The following is a 23,959-nucleotide window of genomic DNA, read 5'->3' on the forward strand; positions in this document are numbered from 1 at the left end:
TTTCTATAAAGGAATCCTTTATTGTTTTATTTACATATGAAATTCTCCTAATTACGCGTTAACTAATTACATTGGACAACAAAACTATCTAATATCAAACGGTTGCATGGCTCCCAACTTAGCGTCATGTATGCATGCTTTACCTTCCTATTGATAAATATGACAAGGCCTTTGAATATTGGACTGTTATACATTGCGCTTGCGCTCTAGCATGGGGCGTATGACAGGAGAACAAGTACAACCGACTATCGTGCGCAAGAGACCAACTAGGGCAATATTGCTATTCCGACAGTTGGCCTACGCGCCATGCTATATCGCAGAAGGTATAAAAACCCGAACAATTATTTTAATGCTTGAGTGTATCAAATGTACTTATTTTCCAAAGTTAGTGACAATTGCTCAAATAAGTTTACGCGACCGTCCAATATTCCCTTACACCTACTTTTCCTATCAAAGTTCCTAATAAAATTCATATAAACGTGATACAAAAAAGGAAATGACGGTCTGAAGGCCTCTTGTTGTGACCTTAAAAATGCATTTGATGTGCTACATATTATAACCATATTAAAAGCTAAAATGCTTTAATTTAATTGGAAATATGGTAGAACTAAGAGCGGGTTTGGTTCCTGTAATCCTTGTATCTTCTGCTGCCATAACCGTTCCCTCAACTACATGTAAAATAAATTAAAACTTAATAAAAACATCCAGCTACTCCGTGGGACAGCTAATGGTGCCTATTCGGGCAACCACCAACTTAAAACTTAATTTGACAGGACTAAAACTAACTCTATCCCTTTCTTGCACTTATTGTAAGTGCAGGACGGCACTAGTTTAGAAGCTGTCAAACTGAAATTAGGTTAAGTTCGTGGCGCCATTGTCCTTCCATAGTGGAAAGAATTTCTCAAAGGAAAAGTAATCATGAAATCGCTGATTAATTTGTCATTTGTCTATATATTGGATAGAATAGAAAACATACGAAAAATGCTGATATAAAAATAGATATACTCTGTTACAATATTGGCGATTGTCTTTTGTAACAAAATTTGTTTTTGCGACGTAACAGCATAGTATAGATGGTTACTAAAACTTCAGAAATTATCCCTTTAGTAAGTGTTCTATTCTACCATATATTTTCGCGATTATACCATAGTAATTCAATACGTTGGTTCTAGATACGATGTTCTAAACGTACACAATTTAATTCTAGAGCTAGTAAACAAATTCGATCGATCGCAGTGTCGTAAGAGCTGCGCGGCGCCACACCTGTTTACCGCGAATGTCGTGTCTGGTAACTATATCGTTGAGATAACTACATCGATTCATTTATGTTTATAATCACAAGCAAAGGACGCGTCAAAATAAGGTCTATAAAAGATAATTTAGGTGGAATTAGCTGATTCGTTGCAAAATCGTTAATATGGTGTACCAATCTCCTTTGACGCGACTCAATAAGCTAACATCGGGAATAAAGCGTATCCATTTATGTATGAATGACTAAACACAAATACTGAAAAAAAAACAAGAGTATAAAGTTTTCATAAGATATCAGTTAACTTTAAATACGATAACAATTTTCCATACATTAATTACCTATAGACATTTATTCCCAATTCAGATGTTGGTTACATAATTATATTTTGTTCTTATGTACAATATTCCTTGGTAGCACCTAGATAGTATTTGGTTTGGGAAGGTAAACACTAAAAAATAAAAAGTGCCGAGGAACCATCGAACCGGGGAAAAATAAATTCATAACAAGCTAAATGTCAAACATTTCAACAAGTTTTAAGACATTAGTCTACGCGATTTCATTGAGTAAATAACACGTAAAGCTGATAAATAACTTTTAAAACGATAACAAAAGTTTCTATTTTACAGAGGTACATTCAACACGAGTTGAAGTTTGAATACAATGTACATATTTACCTTCCAGATACGGGCGTAAACGATCAAACCACCCTACAGATTGTCATGTCTACGGGTTCAAGCAGTCGATTGAAATAACGCTGTGCTTATTATAAAACTTATCGTAGGCTACGGAACATGGCCGCAGTAGATTTATTAACCTCTCATCTGTGCAGACAGCAGACATGATAAGATTTTACATTGCGTCTGATCGAGATCTGCGTTCCAAAACAAGTTCGCGACTATTTCCCGGTAGTCAGAGTTACAGTTACTAGTACTAATATACACTTTGATACCATGTCACATTTACTTTTTTGACAAATTTAACTGTAAGTCTCATTAACTGTCAAATAAGTTAATTCGCCAGGGTTATATAGTGGGTACATGATAATACTCATGACTGTACATTCATCGCAAGGTGAAATACGTACCCACAGCTTACCGTGGATTTGTGGCCCGACAGACGATTAATTGAGGTCTGGCCCTTCTGAAAAAGCTAGTCCTTATAATAATAATAACGCAGACAGCGGGCCGTCCCTATTCCAGAGAAATGCGGTACCTGACCTAACCTGCATTGGGTTGGGCCTTTTGGGTTAGAAGGCCAGACAGGCAGTAGCTTGTATAAAAAACCGGACCTGTCAAATCTTCAGGTTAGGCAAGCGGACCCTATGTAAACGGGATTACTAGGGTCTATTATCCGCATAGACTCATAACATAAGCTCATGACTATATTTCAATTGGAGTAGTTAGAGATACATCCATCGCAAGATGAACAAAGTACCCACGCATCTCTGAGCTTTCTTTTGGACTCACAGGCCACCCTTTATGCACGTTAGGGAGTTGTATATATCGCACACGGCAAGCGCTATTACTTAGGCTGGGTTTCCACTGACGCTTATAAGAGCGGAGATGTGCGGATTTGACCAATCACAGCGTTCGAGAGAGCGAAAAACGAAGACGCTCTGTCACTCTCTCCCTCACGGTGATTGGTCGATTCCTGCACAGTTCCGCGTCTATAGAAACGCAGCCTTTCCCTACGCGTTAGTAACTACGGCCTATAGATTATGTAACGAATACAAACTTCGTTATTTCAATCTACTGCTGGCTAATTCTGCTACATGTAAGATGTAGCTGCTGTCGTTTGAGCTCATATAACGTAAATATACCAAAGACATTATAACTTCGTAAACTAGACGGTGAACTCTGGTACAAAAACTGGCCAAGCGAGAGAGGACTGGCACGGTGCCCTTTCTATACTCCACTCTATTAACACGTTGAACGCCAGACTAAAATTCATGGTCTAGCCGAGTAAGTTGCGGCACAGATGTCAAATGGTAGACATTGGTGTTTGACATTTCGGAAAATAATGAGTAAGTAAATCGTGTTTTCCTTAAGCTGCCTATTATTTTTTAGTTATTTCCAGACAATATAAAAGTCTCTACGATATTTGGACAATTGTCACATTTTTGGCGTGGCCCCAGGGGTAAGTCCATCGGCGGGCATATGGTGTCCGTCATAGCGTTCAACGTGTTAATAACGATGTACCCAGTGTTACCCGAACGAGTAGAGAAGTCGATAGACAAGGACACACTCAGATCAACTGATCTCTCACGTGGCTCGTTTGACCACACCATAGCTATACCAACTTTACACTCTAGGTAGTATAGTTTAAATTTGAATTTGACAAAAACCTTTTTCACAGTCTTGTTTACGAAGTATATAAGTCTTTGAAATAGACGGGTTAAAATTTTGCAAGGCTTAGGGCCGATGGTGTGCAACAGATAGCAGAATCGAGCTCGCGAGAGAAACGTAACAAGCGAGACGCACAAACCGGACAGAGGGGACACCTCGTCGTACAAACAACCAGACAATCGAAGACGATCGATACCTGAAAAGACACATACGTACTTGATTAATATTAGTTACATACATACATAAACTTACGCCCGTTATGCCTAATGGGGTGGGCAGAGCCACAAGAAAAATAAAAAAAATAAATAAATAAATTAATATTAGTTAATCCAATAAAAAAATATTACTGCAATACGATTTGTAGTTAGTTTATAAGACATGTTTTTTTTACTTGACTTATTGTAGATTTGCCGCAGATGGCATTAACTACTTGGCCGGACGAATGGGGAGCGCTGAAGGCTCTCACCCGGTACAACGTTTAAGACAACAGGCCCGAGGGTGCCTAGTTGGGCGCAAACCTCGGCTCAGGACGTCGTCTGAGCGGAAAAATATTTGAAAGAATTAATAGACTCTAGTGGGTCGATAGCGATAAACGCTGATTGAGGGAAATCGTCGACCACGCCGGCGGGATCGGTATCGGGGTCCTGAAGTGTTTGGTGTCGCGAGCTGATTGGCTGCCTCTATGGCTAAAGTAATCGGGTCGTCGGGATCGTATATTACGTCCTTCGACTCTAAGACATGCGTGGACAAACATACTTAGGAAATTTGGCACACATGTTCAGTTTAGAAGCTCTCCGCTTTGAAGGAAACCAGGGTTTGGTAAAAGGCCACATCAAACCAATTCATCCAAAAAAACAATATTGCTATTTGACATTTGTGTGCATTGCGCACTTAAGTTTTATACGCGCAAATGTCAAATTGCATATACTTACCACATTTATGACAATAAATTTTCATTTCATTTCATTATTGCTCTCTTAGAGGGATTGCTTCAATGTGGCCTTGTTAACCCCCCAGTTCTTACACTGAGACCGAGTCGAGCGCAGAAAGGTTCGAGTTAACCTCTCAAAAACCAACTCTTAGAGCTTCCTTCCATGGATGTGCTAGTAGTTCCCCTCCCCCCTCACCTAGTGTTGCTTGAGGAAGGCGTCGTCGAAGAGCTCGAGCTCGTGGCACAGGTAGTTTGCCTTGTTGCGCAGCTTCTTGGCGGACGAGGAGGCCTCCTCCAGCATCTTGATGGCCTCCTTCACCTCGCACAGCTCCGAGTCCATCTCCGTGGTCGCCTCGTCGATGAGGCGGCACAGACGCGCGAACATTGTCGACAGCTCCCTGTAAGAGATTATTACATTACAGCTAACGTCATATATTTACACGAGTACTAATATGTATTATGTAGTCACACTACCAACATGTGACTAGCGAGGTACTATGCTCTGTTCAGTACCTCGAAACCATCCTTTGGCGGCAGCACATCCTTGCCGCTAAACCCCATCACGTTGCTCCACTGCGGGTTGGCGGAGGCATTCGGGGTAACGGGTTACTAGCGAACATTAATAGGATTAGAATAAGAACTCACTGTTGCACTTGATGGCTGCAGTTGGCGGAGGTGAGGTCGACGATGAGCCGCAGCTTCTTGCTGGCGTGCGCCACGTACTGCTTCTTGAACACGCGCTCCTGCGCCTTGGCCGTCCACGTCAGCCGCTCGTACGCGTACAGGGCGCCGTACAGCACGCCCGTCACCGCCACTATGCGCCACCCTACTGTCTTCAGCAACTGTTCAAGTAATTGTGAGAAGCTGCAGTAGGTTTAGGCGGATGAGACGTTCGTTATGTAAAAAATGACGATTCAAAAAACTATGTTACCTACTGAATAAAGATATTTTAGATTTTTTATTCTTGAATGGCTTCTTGCAAAGTTAGGGAAACATGGATATAAAATTAACGGAAAGGACACGGAAAAGGATTAGTTTGGGATGATATAATAATAAATAAGCTTAATTACATATACAAGGAGTTGGTATTGAATTTAATATTATATTGTGACGGATTGAAAATGTCAAATCACATAAACACCGCAACCAGAGAGTTCTGGAATGTCATCGAAATCCTTCTTTCTCTTTTCTGACGCATAGCATCGTCCTTGTTTTTCTTTACTAGAGGGTTCCACTCAAGATAAATCGGGAAAATAATCGCCTATTCTGGTGACTGAAACCATAGGGTATATAAAGAGCGGGAAGAGCCAGTTCAGTTTCTAAAGCGATTGGAGCAAGAAGTGAAAACGTGAAAGTAAGGAAAAAGTGGAAGTGAAGTACAGTGTTTAAGCAGTGTAAAGTGCAGTGTTAGTGCAGTACTAGTGTCGTGTTCCGTGCTATGTTCGAGTGTCGCGAAATAAAGTGAAGTGACGGTGACGGAGTTATACCGCGAAGCCCTGTGCGGAAGCTGTACCGTGTGTATAGTGTGAGTTTCCTTCCAATCCCGAAGCCCACTTCCATAACAATATTATAATATATGTACATGTACACCCATGGCATTCTTATACCATTCCATTCCATTTGCGCTTGCTTGCATTTGCATGCTCAAAACTGACAGCTAGCATTTCAAGGTTAGCCCAGCTGACGTCATCCAACCCTGTGTTGCCATTTCGTAAAAAGTAAATTACCCACGTCCAATGTTTTTAATTTACTTTGCAAGGAAATTTTTTACTTTTTTTTAATCATTTTTGTATATGTGACAAATGTTATGTTATGTAAATACATTAATTAGTAATCCACTTAATTATCAATAATAAAATTTACGTCCTTGGAATGTTGGAGATACCAATTTAATGGTAACACAGTGGAGGATGGAAAGAACAAGTGAACTGTTGTGCCGACCCCACATAGAGTAGGATAGAGACAGGAGGATGATGAAGACATGGTCGATGTCCCTGACAATCATCATCATCACCAGCCCGTTAAAGTCCCCACTGCTGGGGCACGGGCCTTCCCTATGGGTCCCTGACAATGTTGAAGTATAATCATACCAGTCCAGAGAGCAGTAGTCCCCCCATGGTGCCCTGCGAGGTGAGCGCCCCGAGCGCGAACTTGGACAGCAGGGACCACTCCTCCGAGCTGAAGGCCAGCGCTGCCGGGCCGTTGCTGGCCGGCCGGGACACCTCCATCGACGACGGGATCGAGCTCACTGACGGCGGGATCTGCGGGGCACAACATTAAGTTGACAACACACGTCAAACGGGTAATTCTGTAAGGTTATCGGCCAATATAAAAAATAGGAAGGGATTTTTGAATTTCTGCCTATAATTAACGTGTGTTCCATAAATTTTATGCCTACCGATTACCTGTCCCTTACCTTTTCGGAGGATAAGAAAATGACAGGTATAACTTAAAATAAAATGAGTTAGTGTGTACAGTCATGAGCATTAATATGTATACACTTGGTACCAACCATGTCACATTAACTTTTTTGACAAATTGAACTATAAGTCTCACTAAATGTCAAATATGTTAGTGCGACAGAGTCCTAAAGTGGGTACATTATATTGCTCATGACTGTACCGGAATCAGCACCAATGTCTCTCTCAAAACTTTATTATTAAAATTAAAAATTGAGATAAATATCTTTGACTCTGTCATTTAGCCTGTTGCATAGAATATTGTACATATTAATTAAATTAACGACAAAAAAAAAAAAACAAAAATTGGTACAAAAGGTGGACTTATCTCAGAGATCTCTTCCAGCCAACCTCGCATGGTGTGAGAGGTCAATAAAAGTGAGTAGGCACAAAGTGTACTCAAAAAAAAACCGTACAGGGTGTTAGTGCCATCGTAACGAATACTGAGGGGGATGAATCAGACCATGATTCTGAGTTAATATCAAATGGAATTTTCCGTCGCAAAATTCATGTTTTTTTATAGATTTTTTATATTATTTTCAATTCCATACTTCGGAAAATTCATAAAAAAATTGTGTTTTTTTTAAATTATTTTCAGTTCCATACTTTTGCGACGGAAAATTCCACTTGATATCAACTCAGAATCATGGTCTGAATTATCCCTCAAAGTTTTCGTTACGATGTCACTAACACCCTGTATATACAATAACCAATATCCATGAATTAGTATGTCATATCAACCTGTGTGTACTGCGGCGGGTTCTTGAGCGCGATCTTGTTGGAGTTCTTCCCGTGGAAGCGCTGTATGAGCGCGGTGAGCCCGTACGAGAAGCGGAAGGAGAGGTCCTCGGTGAAGTCGGCGCACAGGTTGTCGCAGTTGAGCCGGTACAGCACCTCGAAGGGCTGCTGGTGCGGCACGATGTAGCTGGCCGCCGCCGCGCGCTTGTGCAGCGGCAGGATGTTGTACATGCGCTCTGGGGGCACACCGGACATACGTCACGCACACGGCCCACGAGAGGTTCGCACAGGTGTATAATAGGCTAGTTTCCAACTAGTCAAATCAGTTACTTTTTACTAAACGTCAAAACACGAAATTACTATGGAATTTGTATGAAAAAGCACACTGTGACGTCATAGAAAAACGTGATAAAATGTCGGACTTATTATTACGTTTTTCTTATTTAAAATTCATAAATAAGTTAAATGGAAAAAAGAAAATGTTTTTCGTTAGTTTTAGATGAGTCTTTATTTAGTAAACAGAACATCATAATTTATCTTGAACCTAGTACACGACCCAATAGTACGGTCACGAGCATTAATACCTATACATTTTGGTACCATGTCACGTTAACTTTTTTGACAAATTGAACTGTAAGTCTCATCATCATCATCATCAACCCATTAATGTCCCCACTGCTGGGGCACGGGCCTTCCCTATGGATGGATAGGGAGATCGGGCTTTAAACCATCACGCGGGCCCAGTGCGGATTGATGGTTATTAACGACTGCTAATGCAGCCGGGATCAACGGTTTAACGTGCCTTCCGAAGCACGGAGGAGCTCGAGATGAAAACTTTTTTTTTGTGGTCACCCATCCTATGACCGGCCTTTGCGAAAGTTGCTTAACTTCAACAATCGCAGCCCGAGCGCGTTTACCGCTGCGCCACCGAGCTCCTCAAGTCTCACTAAGAGTCAAATATGTTAGTGCGACAGAGTCCTAAAGTGGGTACATTATATTGCTCATGACTGTACACCCACTCGTCGCCAGCTATGTTTAAGCCCCATGTAAGAGGGAGCGACCCTATTGTCATTAACCGGGCACAAATGGTAGAAACCATGATTTCAATTATCTATGAACCTCGATTTCAGTGGTTTAGAACCCAAGCCGGGATTTGAACCCGTGACTAAGGTGTACATCACCCGTTCTCTCTTGTGTATTACACCTCATAGATCAGCTGATCGTATTTTATGTTTTTCTTTCCAGTGGTTGAGCGTTACGCTCACCATCCGGAGGTTTCGGATTCGAATCCCGGTGGGGACATATCACAAAAATCACTTTGTGGTCCCTAGTTTGGTTAAGACATTACAAGAATACAGGCTGATCCCCTGATTGACCGAAAGTAAGATGATCCGTGCTTCGGAAGGCACGTTGAGCCGTAAATTAGTAGTCGTTACATGAGCCATGTCAGGGGCCTTTGGCGGCTCAATAGTAACCCTAACACAACCCACACGATAGAAGAAGAAGATCGATCGATTAACATTAGGTTTCTGGGTTCTTTTCGAGGAGTCCTTTGTGATCTATGAGGGTAGCACATTCTACAAAATTGTGGCAACGTGTCCCCGCTGCACTCACCGGCCATCTCCTTCTGCGCCTCGTCCATCTCGTGGCCGATGTCGGAGGACAGCCGCTTCTTGAGCCGCGAGCCCAGGCCGGCCTCCACGTGCCGGTGCAGCGCCCGCTTGTACGCCTCCAGCGCCGCGCGCTCCGGCCGGAACGGAGTGTCGTACTCGTCCACCAGCGCCGACAGCCGCCTGATCTCTTGCGACAGGGTTAGGGATACCTGGAGTTGATTTCACTTGTATTAGAGACATCGTAAAATAGCCGTGGTAGCCCAGTTGGTGGAACGCTTGCCTCTCACTTTGAGGTCACGTACGCAGGTTCGATTCCAGCACAGACCTAAACCAATGATTGTCGTATTTGTTTTCGAATTCATGTTTGGATCATGATTATCACATGCTCAGTGGTGACGGAAAACATCGTGAGGAAATGCGTTTTCGGAGGTATGTGACCTAACGTGTATTGGACTGGTTTTCCCTTCGCGGGTTGGAAGGTCAGACCGGCAGTCGCTTCTGTAAAAAACCGGACAGGTTAGGTAAGCGTTCCCTGTGAAAAACGGGATAATGCTAGGGAGATGATGAGAGACGTCATAAAAGTGTTCGGAGTACAAATCATTACGGGTTCGATGGAGGCTCTAAACCTAATTTATTAATCTTAAAATTTATTTATTTTTTAATAAATTAAAAAAAACCTCTAACGTTCTAGGAAATAGCCGGACCCTTAACATTATGTCTACTATTGGACCTTTTTAATGACAAGTCACACAAACTCTACCACCAACCCGCACTGAAGCAGCATGCGGCGAATTCATTTAAAAATGGAACATTGCAATTTGACATTTGCACATATTAAAGTTCACCGCGAACAAATGTCAATTAGCAATGTTGCTTTTTTAGATAACTTGCTTCAAAGTGGCCTTTTTAACCCCTCTTTACACAGCAGTGGGACGTGTAAGGGCTGTATATGTTATGTTACCTTGTGCTCGACGCTCTCGACCATGCGGTTGATCTTGTCCTTCATCTGGCGCGTGATGGTGGTGAGCTGCTCCTCTATGGCGGTCAGCTGTTCGTGCAGCACGCGTTGTTTCTCCACCTTCGCCAGTTTCTGATCTGTCGCTGTGTTGTAAACCTGACGAGATAAAGAGTTTTGTTACAAATCGATCTGGATTCCTTGGATTCTGGATGGCAATGGGGTCGTGTCCTATTACATAGTACCTATAGCTGACGAGGAGTGGGTGTAATATATCTCTGCCTACCCCTTCGAGGATATAGGCGTGATGCTAAGTTGTGTGGATTCATCTCTCTAGCGCTGTCCCGTTTTCCACAGGGTCCGCTTACGTAGCCTGCAGAATTCTCAGGGGCTTTGTCATTTTTTAACACTATCATTGCCGATTGTGATAATCGTTTGCACCTTGGCTTCGCAGGTCAGGTTCTTTATAAGCGACCGCCAATCTGACTGTCAAACCCGGAAACTGGCTCAATTAAGTAGATGATCTAGAAGTGGATAATCTAGAAATAGAAGCTAATCTTATATATCTAAAAATAATCACTATTTTAAATTTTACTCTTTTACGAATAACACGTGCAGCCTGCTTGCATTTATATCGTAGAAACCGTCAAGAGCCCGCAGCACTCCCTATTTGTCCGGCCAAGTAGTTAATTAAAGAGGGATTGAGTATTTTCTAACATAATACTTTTTTAAGGGCGATATACAGATCCCTTGTCACTTTAAGGCTCATCATATTCGTATTGGGACTTAGTACCAACAGCGGCTGCAAGTTGTATTTGATTACTTGTGGCTCTGCGCAGCCCGTTAGGGATCACGGGCGTGAGTATATGTATGTGACCTGCTCGAGCGCCTGCATGACGTCAGCGGCGATGTTGCGGCCGCGGCGCGAGTGCTGCGCGAACTTGGTGCGCACGGCCGACTGGCTGATGCACTCCTCGAACTTGCGCTCGAAGTCCACGAACTCGAAGTAGCGCACCTGGTGCCCTTCCACCAGGATCGGCGCTGGAACCACAAAAGTTTTTTTTTTTATCAACACGTTAAGCCGTTGGTCCCGGGCTACTAGTCCAAACGCCTCCACTAACCCGCAGTAAAGTAAGTAAGTAACTCCTGCCCGGAAATATATTTACGAGGGGAATATATCTAATATGTGTATAGTTATATATAATAAACTTCCCACCGCATTTAAAAATATGACCAAAGCTGCTTTTAAAGTTAATTTGACAAAATGGTTGCTACAACATTGCTTTTATAGTATTAATGAATTTCTAGATTATAAAAACTAAATTTTGACATTGTTAATTAGAGTTTTATTATTATTATATTTTATGATTGATTCTTATGTAATTTTAGATGCATGTGTAGCACAACAGCATAAATTTGCATGCTTACTTGTAAGCTGAAAACACGGACTACTGTATACAATAACATCTGTAAACACTTGTTTTCTGGCAAATAAATTATTCTATTCTATTCTAAACTAGCGTGGTGCAGTATGCTCCATACCCCTTCCGGTTGATTGAGGGGAGACCTGTTCCCAGCAGTGGGACGTATATAAACTATGGCCCCGATTCCTGCAGACACCGCCTAATTTTATTTTAAGTTATATCCGTCATTTTCATATCCGTCGAAAATGAAAGGGACGGATGATTCACAGCTCTTAATTTTAGGAAGAATGAGTAAATGAATGAATAACCCGGGCGAATCAAAAGGTACGTTGCTGGTATGCAATCCGTTTGACCTGCTGTCTAGTTACTATGTCGGGTTATTGACGGATGTAAAATTTTTAGACGGTTGGTTTAGATTTGTGCTTAAAATTGACGTGTGTTCCATAAATTTTATGCTTGTCGATTACCCGTCCCTTTCCTTTTCGGCGGATAAGAAAATGACAGATATAACTTAAAATAAAATTAGATGGTATTTACAGGAATTAGCACCTATTTATGTTATTTTATGTTTCTCTCATCGTCGCATAAATGAGTGAGTTGGCTTGACCATTGTAGACGTCGATACGGCTCACCACTTATTTATTCTTATTATCGTGTGGGTGGTGAGGTGGAATACCAGCTTCATCAACCATGGTGTCAAGGTAACTATTGAGCAGCCAAAGGCCCCTGACATGGCACATGTAACGATTACTCACTTACAACAGTTTGTTTTGGGATATGTCCCCACCGGGATTCAAACCCAGGGCCTCCGGATCGCGAGTACAACGCTCTACCACTGGACCACAGAGGTCGTTGTATGAAGACCACCTTTCACCGTCTTACAGAAAAGGGTGGGTACTCATGAGCTTGTTATGTAATAACTAGAGCAACTCACCAACTGTGAGGATGCTTAAGGAGTATAATAATATTAATGCTGGAATTGATGTGGACATATTTCATGACAAGTTACACAGTTTCAGGTCTAAAATTATTCGGCACTTTTTGAGTTAATATTTTAAGTCTTTCTCAAAGGCCGGTCATAGGATGGGTGACCACAAAAAAAGTTTTCATCTCGAGTTCCTCCGTGCTTCGGAAGGCACGTTAAGCCGTTGGTCCCGGCTGCATTAGCAGTCGTTAATAACCACCAATCCGCACTGGGCCCGCGTGGTGGTTTAAGGCCCGATCTCCCTATCCATCCATAGGGAAGGCCCGTGCCCCAGCAGTGGGGACGTTAATGGGCTGGTGATGATGATTTTAAGTCTACCACCAAAGTTTATTTGTATGTTTTGATTTAGTTTAGTTTAATTAAGTTTAATTACCTTTCTGCTACTGTTAAATTTGTAAATTAGTTTATTGATTGTGAGTGCTATGTACACCGTTATTGTTACACATATCAGTCAGAATACCTAGTTAAGTTATGGAATAAGCTCAATATGTGTGATGTGGTTGTACTTTTTTAAATAAATAAATAAATAAATAAACTCACAGGAAACAGGCTTCTCCCTCTCGCGCATGCGCGTCAGCAGCGCCTCCTTGGCCGAGATGAAGAAGATGCGCTCCTCGGCCTCCTTGGGCGTGCACACACGCAGCTCGCGCGACAGGAAGTCTACGCAGCGGTTTGCGTGCTGCGTGCGCACCTGTAAGTAAACAACATGGGATTCACTGGGGTAGGTCTCAACACCCTTATAATGTTACTTTGATATTTTAACAGTTCTAAGGACTTGAAAATGTTAAGGTACAAATTCAAAAATATCTTTATTCAGTTGGTAACAACGTTACACTTTGAATCGTCAATTTTTCACAAATATTTTTTGTCGACTGTCTCATCCGCCTAAAACTAGACCCGGGGAAAAGAAGCTGCATTAAATGCCTCACAAGCGGTTAAGATTACGCTACCTTTATCATAAAGGTATAAAATTACGGTACCGATATAAAACTGGTACCGTAATATAATACCGGTATGATAACGGCAAGCGTAACCTTAAGCGCTTGTATACAACCAATGTATACAAGCGGTTAAGGTTACGCTGCTAACAGTTAAATACAAAGAAACAAGAAAAGCATCAAAACTTCAGGCGTATGAAACTATAATGGCGGTACCTATTAAAAGATAAAGAAAGTCAGAGGGGGTAACCCTAGGTCTGCGTCTTACCTGGTCCAACGTCTATCAGTGGCTGTGCAACGGGGCAATGCCGCTAGTATAATGGGTTCGTTTGGACCAGGTCAGATTCAGAACACTTAAACGCCTAGTTGCACGTGACGAAGTTACGTATGTTTCTGATTATGTGACAAATTGTATTATTATAATGAAATTGTGACCTGTTTATTAAAAGATAAAATATAATAATACTTAGTTAATAGTGTGGATGGATTGTGTAAAAAAGATACGTGCGTGAAAGGTGTGAGTACCGAGATGACGACCAACAGAAATTAATGGAAGAAGAATACAAGCTGTGCCGACCCCACCTAGATTGGGATAAGGGCAGAAGGATGATTAATACTCACTTGATCCAAGTATTCAGGCTCGGACGCGGAAGCGTCCCATCGATTATTCAATATAAAAATATTCGGTTGCGATATTTTGGTCGACACTTTGTGGAAAAAGTTCTTTTCCTGAAATAAAAACACTTCATTACTATCATGGTCTCTACTACAATCCGACAGAGGGGGATTGTGTCGTTTCTAACATTTATGAGCGATAGGTTGATCCCATGTCACCATTGGGCTCATTCAATTCATCTTAGGACTTCGTGTCGTCACGATAGAAGCTTGTGAAAATAATCAATGGTGTAATCGTCCCAACGACTAAATCATAGTGGTCCCAGTTACCCATTATCAAATTAGAAAAGGGCAAACTCGCCCCTGGGCCCAGTTTAAGACTGGGACGACATGTCCCCTAAATCTGTCTACTTACAGTGACCATGAGTGTGGACTCAGCATTGGCGACAAGCACGAAGACATCAGCGTCGAGGCAGTACTGGTCGATCCACTCGTCCAGATTGGGCGTCACGTCGACCCCGGGGCTGTCCACGAGCACCACGTCGTCCCGCAGCAGCGCGCACAGCTCGCGCGGCCAGTACACGTGCACCAACGAGCACTCCTGCAGCCGTGACGCGCATAGGGCGTGCCCCAGCTGGCTCACCGACTACGCATAGCACAAGAACAATGTAAAGTCATTTTTTTTTTGCTGCATATGCATAAGCTCTCTACATCAGAATTGGGGTAGTCAGAAGTACATCCATCGCAAGATGAATTAAGTACCCACACCTCACCAAGCTTTCTGTTAGGCAATACGGCTGACCACCAAGATAGGTGGTGAGCCGTATCGCCGTCTATAATGGTCAATCTCATAAACCGTAAATAATCGCTAAACCTACATGGGGGTGATTCTGGTAGCTAAAAAGCCCCTCTATCTAATTTTTCATTTTGAACGTGAAGTTCTGTAAAAAACGTAACGTGACATCCTGTATACATATGTAGTTTTATACCTTATTCCATGGTATAATCCAAAAGATTGGTAGAGAAAGACCTCAGACATGGTCGACAACGCTTAGGCAACACCCGTCTCTTTATATAACTTAAAATAAAATTAGGTCTCTGCTGAAATCAGCACCATTTCCAATTCCAATAAGAGTTGGTGCAAGTTGTCTTCTAACGACTCGCAGCTTGACCCCAGATGAATTTACTCAACAACTCAGATATTACGTTAGTCTCTATCCCGTATGTCAATGTATGTATTTGTAAACAAAACGGTAACGTGCTTGACAAGGCCAGAACGACAATTCTTGGCGCGGTCATTGCCCTATTAGCATCCTCATTCACCATCAAACACATTTATATTTGCATAACATATATTTTATTTGTAACCATTCACGCAACCAACCCAACATTCCGCTCCAGCTATTATTATTATTGGGCATTACATATGTAGAACTAAACCACAAGTAGACAGAAATAGAAATGAGGAAACCTCCCAAAATAGCTGACAATAAAGCGGGTAGGCGCTACGGAAGCCAAGTGGACATCTCGCTGAAAAGATTACTGTAGGCACGTCGCCAGGAATGGAGGGAAAACTCAAGGTCGAAGATTGGTCCAGAACCAAGGGCATATATGTATATCATAATGTTAACAAAAACAGGGATTTCTTCAAGATATCGCTTAAATATATACTACTTTTTCGATATATTATAAGACAAAAGACGGAATATGGAACTGAATCAATTATTTGAATAAAGAATTACTTCTCTTCCAAGAAGCACTTGCGGTTGCGGCAGTTCAACTAAACAAACGCGTGCAATCCGCGCGCACGCATATAAGTTATAACAACACGTATACATATAGCTGTTAATACCACGATTGTAAAGTTTCGTGATTTTTCTTTACTCGACTGCCGCACTATAATTAAAAGTGTATGGCTTTTGCATAAAGTAAATATGATATATTTTTTTTATAAATGTGTGCCAGTTTATGCAAAATAAATAAAATATTGAGATGTATGTGCAGCAGGATTATCATGTGATCTTAGGTAATATTACGTTTAACCCAACTACCAACCACTAACAAAACGTATTTTAGTCAAACACATGCCTCAGATGTATTCACCAAACTGTAATTCGCATGTTTAGAGCGTGCCAATAATGATTACTCGCTAATCGGTTTCTAGATTATGCATCTCTTTGTACATTCGCAAACACAAGTTTTACTTATTTCCGGTCAATTAACGTATGTATTTACGGGAATAAAACAAGAGTGGCTATGAACGATTTCCCTTGTATTCATTATTTTTATTAATTTATTTCACTCCGATAAATTAATCATCACAACGTTGTGCATAGGCAATCAGGGCTTGAAGAGGTCAAGGTACACAAGTGGTTAAGATTCATCATCACCAATTTAAGAGCCACGCTCTTGTCGGTGTAGCATTTTCCATTCCAGTCTATCAAAGGCCAATTCCTTGACTTCCTTAAAAGACACAACCTTAGCATTTTCTTTAATCAAGTTATTTAAGGTTTACAAATGAGGAAGTGCTAGTAAGAGTAAGGGAAAAGAGACAAATACTGAGAATTATTGAGGACAGAAGAGGCAAGATGATTGGTTAAGATTACGCTACGGTTATTATACCGGTATGAAATTACGGTACCGATTTCCTATTGGTCGGTATACCGGTATGATAGATAACGTTAACCGCTTGTATACTTTAACCGCTTTCAATCGCTCGTGCCAATACACGTCATGTTTCTTTTACCCGCATCCGGGAGCTAATTCAACTATCAAAACTCATTCGTTTGGTTTGTGGACCCGGGTATCTGGTAAAAAAAATCCTGACGTGCATTGTGGTAAAAGAAAAGACTTATGAAATATTAATGATAGACAAACTTTTAAAATTACTCTTTACATCTGTACTCAACAGTACCGTTAATTTAAATGGGCAATTTTAAACACTCAATTACACATGGAAAGCATTTAAGTAAAAAACGAGTGACTGCAATGAATAATTACGGTAAAAACTACAGATGCCGTTGGGGAGATTTTAGTCGAGAGACCAGAGAAAACGATTTGCAAGTCGAGGCTAAAGTCTTTTTAAAACCGCATTATAATCTATCTCTCCCAATTCATTCCATAATCACTAATTTAAGAGTCACGCTCTTGTCGGTGTAGCATTCTCCATTTTTGTCTATCAAAGACCAATTCCTTCACCTCCGTATAAGACACGACGTTCGCCTTCTCTTTAATCTGTTCCATGTATGCTCCAATTCATTCCAAATTGCCAAAATGTTTTTAAGCTGGAGGTTACACAGGGTACATAGTTAATATATCTCTGACTACCCCAATTGGGACATGGTTGTGAGATTACGTATTTATGTAAGCCACTGACATACTACAAACAAATATTACATAACATATATAAATAGTCCATATACGTCCCACTGTTGGGCACAGGCCTCCCCTCAATCAACCGGAGGGGGTATGGAGCATACTCCACCACGCTGCTTCACTGCTGGTTGGTGGAGGTATTTGTACAACTAATAGCCGGGACCCACACGTGCCCTCCGAAGCACGGAATCAACTTATTTTTTCAGATAATCAGGTGATTGAAACCTGTACCTTACCAAACAAAGGACAGTGTCACAAAGTGATTTCGACAATGTCCCCATCGGGAATCGAACCTGGACCTCCAGATCATGAGCCTAACGCTCTAACCACTAGACCACGGAGGCTGTGTGTTACAAACAAAGTGAAGTTATAAAGTGGTTTTATTTATAACAACAAGTTATATCTATTACGACAAAAGAAGAAAAAAACAAATAATACGCGCGGCTACATTATCCGAAAGTTTTATTTCGGATTCGGTTACGGTTACGGAGATTTTTTTTCAGTGGAAGAGAAGTACTAATAAGGCAGACCCCACCATCAGATGGGAATAATAAATGCCAAGGAGAGAGAGAGATGTCCGATAGTTTCGGTTATCCCTGTTGTAATACCTGGACATTAAGTTTCTCCTCGGAGCCCTCGGTGCGGAGGAAGGCCTCGTCGGTGTCGGAGCCCTCCACCTGCAGGAAGCAGTTGGTGGTGTGCCCGATGCCGCTCGGCAGGATCTTGTCGTGCAGCATAGCGTTTATCACTGTGCTCTTGCCGTTGCTTGTCCTGTGAGGATCACTTTGTTAGTTGCTTATAAACTATATACTTACAAACTATTTGTTTATATACAACATAACATAATCATAAACTGCCTATATACGTCCCACTTGAGAAGCTCGGTGGCGTAGCGGTAAACGCGCTCGGTCTGCGATTGTTGAAGTTAAGCAACTTTCGCAAAGGCGGTCATAGGACCACAAAAAAAGTTTTCATCTCGAGCTCCTCCGTGCTTTGGAAGGCACGTTAAGCCGTTGGTCCCGGCTGCATTAACAGTCGTTAATAACCATCAATCCGCACTGCGCCCGCGTGATGGTTTAAGGACCGATCTCCCTATCCATCCATAGGGAAGGCCCGTGCCCCAGCAGTGGGGACGAGTGGGGACGGACGGACGAATGGGCTGATGATGATGATGATGATACGTCCCACTGCTGGGCACAGGCCTTCCCTCAATCAACCGGAGGGGGTATGGACCACCACGCTGCTCCACTATATTATTATTATATTTAAAAAAAAACCATTTTTCTTGTATCTATTTTGTTGTAGTGTTGCCTGGCTGTAACTTTTAATTCCTTTTTTATTTTTTAACTACATACACATACATAAACTCACGCCCGTAATCCCAAATGGGGTGGGCAGAGCCACAAGTAATCAAAGACAACTTGCAGCCACTGTTGATACGAAGTCCTAAGATGGATATGATGAACCTTATGGTGATAAGGGATCAGCCTATCGCCCATAACATTAGTCCATCATGTTAGAGGAAGCAATCCCTCTGTCGGTTTTTACGACATGCCCGGGAAGACAAGCAGCTGAACGTGTTCTATGTTTTTTATTTTGTTTTTTAACTACCTATTCCAAATTCTACATGCATATTAATTACACAAGTTGTGCACGTCTGTAATTGGCGCAATGACTAATATACTATAAGAAAGTATATTATCTGCTGTGTGTTTGTATTGTTGATGTGCCTAATAAATAAATAAAAAAAAAATATTTACTAATGAGGAAGTGTTACAAAGAGTAACGGACCATTGTCTAGTAAACAAATGGTTTCGGGTCACATCGCATCAGCAAAGAGTTTGTCTTATGCTGTATAGTGTTTATGTTGCGATCGAAATAATCGTGCCCGAATTAGACCGCAGGATCAGGCCAATGCTTTTTTTATGTTAGTTATCGTAGATTTGCTGCATAATTAACTACTTGGCCGGACAATTGAGAGCACGCCAACCGCCAATGTGCTCACTGTGATGTTTTTTTTTTTCTTTTAATAGATTGCCTGTCTTAAAACTTAAAAATAACTTGATACATTTACTTTTTTTTGACGTGACTTTTTGTAGATTTTCCGCAGATGGCATTAAGTACTACCAATGGGGAGCGCTGAAGGCTCTCACCCGGTATCTACTATTACTACGTACATAGATAATTGATAACCTACCTGCCGAAAAAGGCAACTTTCATGTGATCTCGCTTAAGCACTTCCCGTATGGCTTGTACCTTGTTGACGTAGCCTTCAACATTGGCCACATCTTGTGCCGACGCGATGCCATTCTCGCCGGACACCGCTACAACAATATAACACAACATTATACCAAGAAAAAGCCTTCGCGGTGCACCCGAAGTATATAGAATGTTTCGACCGATAGAATAATAGCAAATGCAGCGGGGTTTGCACGACTACTCCTTCGCGATAATTACCAATAAACATCGTATGGCTTAATCAAAGCACACTCTGGACACTCCATACAAAAAACCCATTCTTCTTCTTCTATCGTGTTGGTTGTGAGGTGAATTACCAACCTGAGCCGCCGAAGGCCCCTGATATGATTCATAATAACGGCTACGTACTTACATCAGAAGGTAGTAACCGGGACCAACGGCTTAACGTGCCTTCCGAAGCGCGGATCGTCTTACTTTCGGACAATCAAGTGATCAGCCTGTAATGTCCTAACCAAACTAGGGACCACAAAGTAATTTTTGTGATATGTCCCCACCGGGAAACGAACCCAGGACCTCCGGATTGTGAGCCCAAGGCTCAACACATCCATATCGGGAGTCTTATATCCCTACTTTAAACGCGGTAAGAACCCTTTATTATGTGTTTTAATTATGATAATAACCGCGTAAACTTAAAACAAAGTGAGTAATTACTCACTTTGTGTGCTTAACGTGCCTTCCGAAGCGCGGATCGTCTTACTTTCGGACAATCAAGTGATCAGCCTGTAATGTCCTAACCAAACTAGGGACCACAAAGTAATTTTTGTGATATGTCCCCACCGGGAAACGAACCCAGGACCTCCGGATTGTGAGCCCAAGGCTCAACACATCCATATCGGGAGTCTTATATCCCTACTTTAAACGCGGTAAGAACCCTTTATTATGTGTTTTAATTATGATAATAACCGCGTAAACTTAAAACAAAGTGAGTAATTGTTACATGATCCATGTCAGGGGCCTTTGGCGGCTCAATAATAACCCTGACACCAGGGTTGATGAGGCTGGTATTCCACCTCACAACCCACACAATAAGAAGACAGGAAATATTAAATTGGAAAGTTTCACATAAACATTAATATCTATATTTCACATTCATAACCATGAGTATAATCTATTTGTCCCAAATATTCATTATCTTCTTCAAATAAACAAATAAACTTTGATTTCATAATCCACACAATATTTTCACTATCATAACACAATATTATTGAAATGAGTAGGTACATACAATTATATTGGTCATGAATTTTAATGTAATGATGTTTGAACCTTAAAAGTACAACAAATATCCAGTATGATTACATTAAACCAAGGTCATAATAATCATTGCCATACTACATGTGTGGTAACTGGTACTATATAACAAATTAATAAATGGTTGAATATCTAAATAGGGAACAGGCAAATATTTTAATGCAAATTGTGATATTAAATACCATTTCGTCTTTTCGATAAAATCACATTCTGATGTGAGTTTCGTCAACAAAACCTCAATTTCTTACAATTAATTCAATTTGGCTGTGGGCCAGTGGTTAAGAGTTGGACTCACGATCGCCATAAGTAGCCATAAGTAAATAGAATGTAACTCGCAGTCACTTACAAAAAAATCCTTCAATAACAGTATCTAGTTATGAATAAACCTAGACTTAGAGACTTAAAAGCTTCTCATTGGTGGCATTACAGCCAGTAAAATGACATTATCCTATGAAACAATACTACGAAGATAATATGAACATGACACAGATTAGATAGAGTAGATCAATCATGTTCTGATAATGAGTATTGACTGGTATTATGTGTAAATATGTTTATTGTTCATTCACATAGATAAGTCTACTATTATTCTCTTGTTGCCCAGATTCCCAGACATAATAGTTAAGCAAAAGGTTTGGATTTTAAAAGGACTATGGTCTTCTTCTATTGTGTGGGTTGTGAGGTGGAGTACCAACCTCATCAAACCTGGTGTCAGGGTTACTATTGAGCCGTCAAAGGCCCCTGACATGGCTCATGTAACAACTACTTAGATCAGTATGTAGTAACCGGGATCAACGGCCCAGACTATGGTCTTAAAACTTTATTACTATTCAAATTTCCTAATACAGATTACATAAGCTAATGCTTATAATGTTTATTAAAGGAGATTGGTGCTATTATTACTAAGGTAGTTTCCTAGGTCAAAGATACATTATGAAATTCTGAGTACTAAATAAAGACAGATCTAAAGCTGACAAAAAAGCTTTTCTTTTTTTTATTTAACTTATTTATGAATTTTAATAAAGAAAAATGTAATCATAACTGCGTCATTTTGTCACATTTTTCTATGACATCACAGGTTGCTTTTTCACACAAATTTCATAGTAATTTTGTATATAGTAAAAAGTAACTGATTTGACTAGTTGGAAACTACCCTATTATACTAGCGTATTTGATCCCACTGCTGGGGAAAAGCCTCCCCCATATTGCATATGTGTAATTATTATTAACTAAGTAAAATAAAAAACAACAATGTAACACTCACCATGCATAAAAGTGACTGCATCTTTGACATAGTCATCAATTTCGACGAATATATCATTGATTTTCTTCTTTGCCCGTACGAATATCTGCAATGGCGAGTCCACATTCGACATGTTCACGCGCACAGCCCCATTGTTGAGTGTTGCAATGTTATGGGGCCCATCGCCAGCCATCATTGATATCGTACGGTTAACATACGCAGCCATACGGGAAGGAAAGCACGGTTGTCGTTAGCTGAACCTTATGGCAAACAATGCCAACAATATAGTCACGGTACCAGTTCTACACTTCAAACACAACATGCAGGGTACAACTGCAACAAAAAATAAGGCATAAATATGTGCAACAAAACAAGTAACTACAAAACAGTGCAGCTATGTGAAAGCTTTCCTAGAATTCATTGAAACATGTTCAACTTACTGGGAGATTTAAATTGTTAGGGTTGTAACTAGTGTAAACAAAATTTGCTTTGATTGCAATTCTAATCGCACTCATAGCGTTCTCAATAACGGTGTGTTAGGTACCGGGAACGGAAATACCAAACAAAGTGTGGTTATTGAATAACCCAAGAGAACTTAAAACATGTTGAGGTTATCTCTGTGAAACGATCCCGTCCATTAAACATACAGACCATAAAAATATTGTAAGTAAAAGGACAGAAAGTGTAGAAAAAGCAAACCAAATAAAACGGAAGCAGAGTACTTTGTAAACGGTAATAAATTGCACCTTATCATCTCGTTGCATCATCGCAATCGATGCGCATCCCTGCAGGCCAGCAGCGTGAAAATATATACACTTTTAACGATATTTATAGATAGAAAATAGTAAGAAAAAAATACGATAAGACGTAAAACAACTGACAGCCGCTATAAATATAAAGTCAAAATTGATTTGTCCAAAATTTCATCTATAATTTCTATGCGCTTGTTTAGTATGAACAGGCGTAACGTATAAAAGGGATAACTAACCTGGAGCTTATAATAGAGTTTTATCCATTTTACTTCACTATTTTTGATTATAATTTTTAATTTCGGAAAATTAACTTAATTTTTCATTAGTTTTTTTTTTCTAATTTTTGTTTTCTATGGCATCCTTGAAAGTCATATTAATGTAAGTCTGTTTTGCACATCAATAACGGCGAATTGTGGTTGGTTGTTCAGGATGATACACGTTTTTAACCAATCAACACGTTTATTATACACAAAAATACCATAAACTATGACAAGGTCAACGGTATAGACAAATTTTATACGTTTTGTTTCTATTAATGCACTTTTTTAGATTTGCTCAAATTATAGTTGCACAAACCCAATCAAAGTCATACACCATGATTATCAATTAAAATCTTAGAAATTTAGATATATTTTTAGCTAAATGATTAAAAGCTTAAATTCAGATATAGTGTACAAACTTCAATAGAATTTACCTATGAGTTAACGAAACGTATAAGTCCTTTGCTATTTCAGTAATCAAGGTCTTTGTTCAGTATGTATGCGCCTGTCCCCTGTCCTGTCAATTCTGTCTAATGTTGCCAGACCACCTGGAAACCGCCGATT

The 23,959-nt window shown here is 40.6% G+C and overlaps 1 protein-coding gene across 2 annotated transcripts; it reads right to left on the reverse strand.

Moving 5' to 3' along the window:
* On the reverse strand, window positions 1-23,515 carry LOC126367312 (transmembrane GTPase Marf). Of its 2 annotated transcripts, XM_050010781.1 has the most exons (16): window positions 23,372-23,498; window positions 23,130-23,168; window positions 22,405-22,716; window positions 19,828-19,954; window positions 18,239-18,401; window positions 14,671-14,901; window positions 14,262-14,369; window positions 13,243-13,393; window positions 11,171-11,334; window positions 10,300-10,452; window positions 9,340-9,547; window positions 7,729-7,961; window positions 6,619-6,789; window positions 5,174-5,370; window positions 4,725-4,926; window positions 1-3,793 (listed from the first exon to the last, which is right to left on the reverse strand). In XM_050010781.1, exons 3-15 carry the CDS (start codon window positions 22,607-22,609, stop codon window positions 4,725-4,727), a joined length of 2,313 nt encoding a protein of 770 aa, XP_049866738.1. In that variant the 5' UTR covers window positions 22,610-22,716; window positions 23,130-23,168; window positions 23,372-23,498; the 3' UTR covers window positions 1-3,793. The 2 variants fall into 2 exon arrangements, with proteins under 2 accessions (XP_049866738.1, XP_049866737.1); XM_050010780.1 differs by lacking the exon at window positions 23,130-23,168 and having other exon boundaries at window positions 23,372-23,515.
* Between the last annotated feature and the right edge of the window lie 444 nt (window positions 23,516-23,959).

This window comes from Pectinophora gossypiella, chromosome 6 (assembly GCF_024362695.1).
Source record: "Pectinophora gossypiella chromosome 6, ilPecGoss1.1, whole genome shotgun sequence".
Classification (NCBI taxonomy): domain Eukaryota; kingdom Metazoa; phylum Arthropoda; class Insecta; order Lepidoptera; family Gelechiidae; genus Pectinophora; species Pectinophora gossypiella.